Source organism: Castor canadensis, chromosome 6, assembly GCF_047511655.1.
Source record: "Castor canadensis chromosome 6, mCasCan1.hap1v2, whole genome shotgun sequence".
In the NCBI taxonomy this organism is placed as follows: Eukaryota; Metazoa; Chordata; class Mammalia; order Rodentia; family Castoridae; genus Castor; species Castor canadensis.
The window spans coordinates 613,457-616,263 of record NC_133391.1 but is presented as its reverse complement, the minus strand read 5'-3'; the positions used below and the strand labels follow the sequence as shown (position 1 = coordinate 616,263).

General features: G+C 63.6%; 1 protein-coding gene across 5 annotated transcripts in view; it reads left to right on the top strand.

Annotated features, from left to right (window-relative positions):
* Chlsn (cholesin) overlaps positions 1 to 1,993 on the top strand; it is a 90,852-nt gene extending 88,859 nt beyond the window's left edge. For all 5 annotated transcript variants that reach the window (XM_020169657.2, XM_074075453.1, XM_020169659.2 and 2 more), the window contains 2 exons: positions 8 to 89; positions 1,380 to 1,993. In XM_020169657.2, coding sequence (XP_020025246.1) covers positions 8 to 89; positions 1,380 to 1,622 — 325 coding nt within the window. In that variant the 3' untranslated portion in view covers positions 1,623 to 1,993. The remainder of the gene's footprint in view (positions 1 to 7; positions 90 to 1,379) is intronic.
* Positions 1,994 to 2,807: the final 814 nt, after the last annotated feature.

Here is a 2,807-nt window from a genome sequence, read left to right as displayed (position 1 = left end):
TCCCTAGGTGGGCCCAGAAGCACGCGAGCTGGAGATTCCAGAAGACAAGGCAGACATGGCTCCTGCTGCACATGTACGACAGGGACAAGGTGGGTGCACGCCAGGCCGGAGCTGGCGAGGTCAAGGCCGCGCTGGGAAGGGCTGTCCTCACGCAGGCGGCCTTCTGCAGGGCTTGGAGGCTGGCGGGGCTGGAGCTGCCCGCGCTGGCCTTTCCCGCCGCGCCGGCTCTGTGCGGCGTGTGCGTGTCAGGGTGCGGGGTGCCTGTCCACAGACCCACCACCTCCCAAACACAGCCAGGACGTCCGGCCGGGCACAGGCCTGCGCCTGCCGCCTGAACCTGCCCTCCCCGCACTGGGTTCAAGTGCAGGGGACTGAAAATGGGTGAATTCATCTTAAAATAGAAGTCAGGGACATTCACTTCCCTGTCACACGGGTGTGTCTGTGTCCTCTCCTAAGAGTTTTAGTCTTTTTTGTTTGGGTTTTGTGAACTGTTTGCCCAGGCTGGCTTTGAACCTTGATCCTCCTGATCTCTGCTTCCTGAGTAGCTGGGATTACAGGCGTGAGCACCGGCGCCCGACTGAGTTTTGTAGAGTTAGTTCAGGCCTCGGACATCGGCCCGTCTTGCCGAGGTTTGTGTGGGTGCGGTGTGAGGAAGACTGGAGCTCGTACTTTTGTACTGTTGTATGGGGTGGCTGGTTGTCCCAGCAGTCACAGGAAGACATTGACCTGTCTTCACGTCTTTTTGTTGGAAGCAAGCAAGTCGTTTCTGGGTTCTGCTCTGCTTCTCTGACCTGTGTGTCTGTCCTTGTGCCAGGCCCAGGCTACAGTGGTCACTGTCACCAAGGTGAATTTCCCAGTCAGCCTGCGGGATGCCAGCTGCCTTAGGTCCCCTCTTTCCAGGCCCTCTGCCTCCCACATCCGGGAGTGACCGGCACACAGTCCTAGAGTCTCAGCTTCCCGTGTTTCTGAGACCCGCTAAGCCCCAGCCCGTCAGCCCCAGGTTACTGTCACTGTCAGCTCTGCGCCTCCCCTTGTCCTGGAAGACTCACCACCCTGCTGTCACTGTGGCTGGATTTCAGGAGGGCAGGGTGGGCGCCGGTCCCTCAGGTCTGAAGGAGCGGGGGGGTAAGTCAGCAGGCCGGCCCCACTCTCCCAAATCCTGGCCTCTTGTCCTCAGCAGAGCAGGACAGGGGTGACCTGAGTGCCCTTTGCACACAGCTCTGCTGGAGGTCCTGGTGTGAGGACGCAGTGGGCTGGATGGCCCCGCAGGGCCAGGGAAAAACCGTCTCCTGGGGCCTGAGTGGACACCTCACCTGTGTGCTGCTGGGTCCCTGTGCCCAGGCACCCTGCCCAGCCCTGACGCTCCTCTCCCCGCTCAGGTTCCTGACGAGCACTTCTCCACCCTGCTGGCCTACCTGGAGGGGCTGAAGGGCAGGGCCCGCGAGCTGACCGTCCAGAAGGCCGAAGCCCTGATGCAGGAGCTGGACGCGGCGGGCGTGGACGCCGCCCCGGTGGGGAAGGCCGGGCGTCTCCGGCAGGTGCTGCAGCTGCTTTCCTGCAGCCCGGGGGACGGTGGGGGGCACTGTCGCCAGCGGGCAGCACTGAGCCTCAGCACGCACTGACCCCACTGACCACCTCCTCCCAGTGGGAGCCACAGGAGCCAGCAGGTCACCAGGCCCCGGAAAGGACCCTCCCTCCTCTCCCTGGCCCTCAGAGCAGGGCGTGGTCTCCCTGCAGTGGCCCAGGACACCAGTCGCACCCATGGCCCTCAAGCCTGGGCAGTGGCGGTCAACCAGATGTCTGTTTTTCTGCCAGCGGTGTTGCAGAAACAGGTCCTCCCCAAGGCCAGTGCTCCCCAGCCACGCACCTGTGTCCCCTTCCTGTGCTCAGTTCCTGGGGGCGCAGCGGGGACCCTGGGGGACCCTGGGCCTCGGCGGACACACTTTCAATAAACGCCCGTCGGGCTGTGGCTCTTGCTCGGCGTTCGCTCACACTCTGGGTCGTGGCCCCGCTTTTCCTCGGCTGAGTGCGTCGGGCCACCGCCCGTCCTTAGCTATGGCCTCCCTAGGGCAGCGCCCGGCGTGTAGGGACATTTGTAGTGGCCTCTGCAGCCAGGACACATGATCCCTCCGTGTCCCCAGCACTGGGTGGGCTGCCGGCCAGGTGGCCTTTGATGAGGTGGAGTCTCACGCCCCACTGGACACGGTCAGCTTCAACCTGGCACGAGGCACCGGGTGGCTCCTGAGGCAGGAGAGGGGACACGGCCCCACCTGGCTTATGGGAACACACACCAGCCTGGCCACACTGGCTACCCCTGTGGGTGTCCACCCTAGCCTTGGAGCCAGGCCAGCTGATCGAGGGGAGCAGAGGTGATGTCCCCACGTCTTGTGGACAAGGTGCAGTCCTGGTCTTGGTCACTTGCACTCAGGCCCAGTGGCAGCACCACACACATGGGGAGAGGGACGTGCGGTGGTCAGCCGAGACACAGGCCTTTATTCCGGGTCAAGGGTCTTCAGCACCCTGTGACTACTCCTAGCCTGGCCAGGGCAGTGTCCCCAGCCTTGACCCGTGTCCCTCGGGCTTAACTACCTTAACACACCATGTCCAGGGCAGCACCGAAACGGCATGGCTGGAGCCTAGGAGGCCACACATCCCGAGGGGCTCCGTGCCTGTCCCTCCCTGGCCACTTCTCATCTCCTGCCACCAAAGATTCCTAGCCCCTTGGGGCTGGAGGTGACTTAAGGGCACATCGCTGAGGTCTTCCCTGCCCCCACCCACGGAGGACGGGGCTCCTGAGCCGACACCAG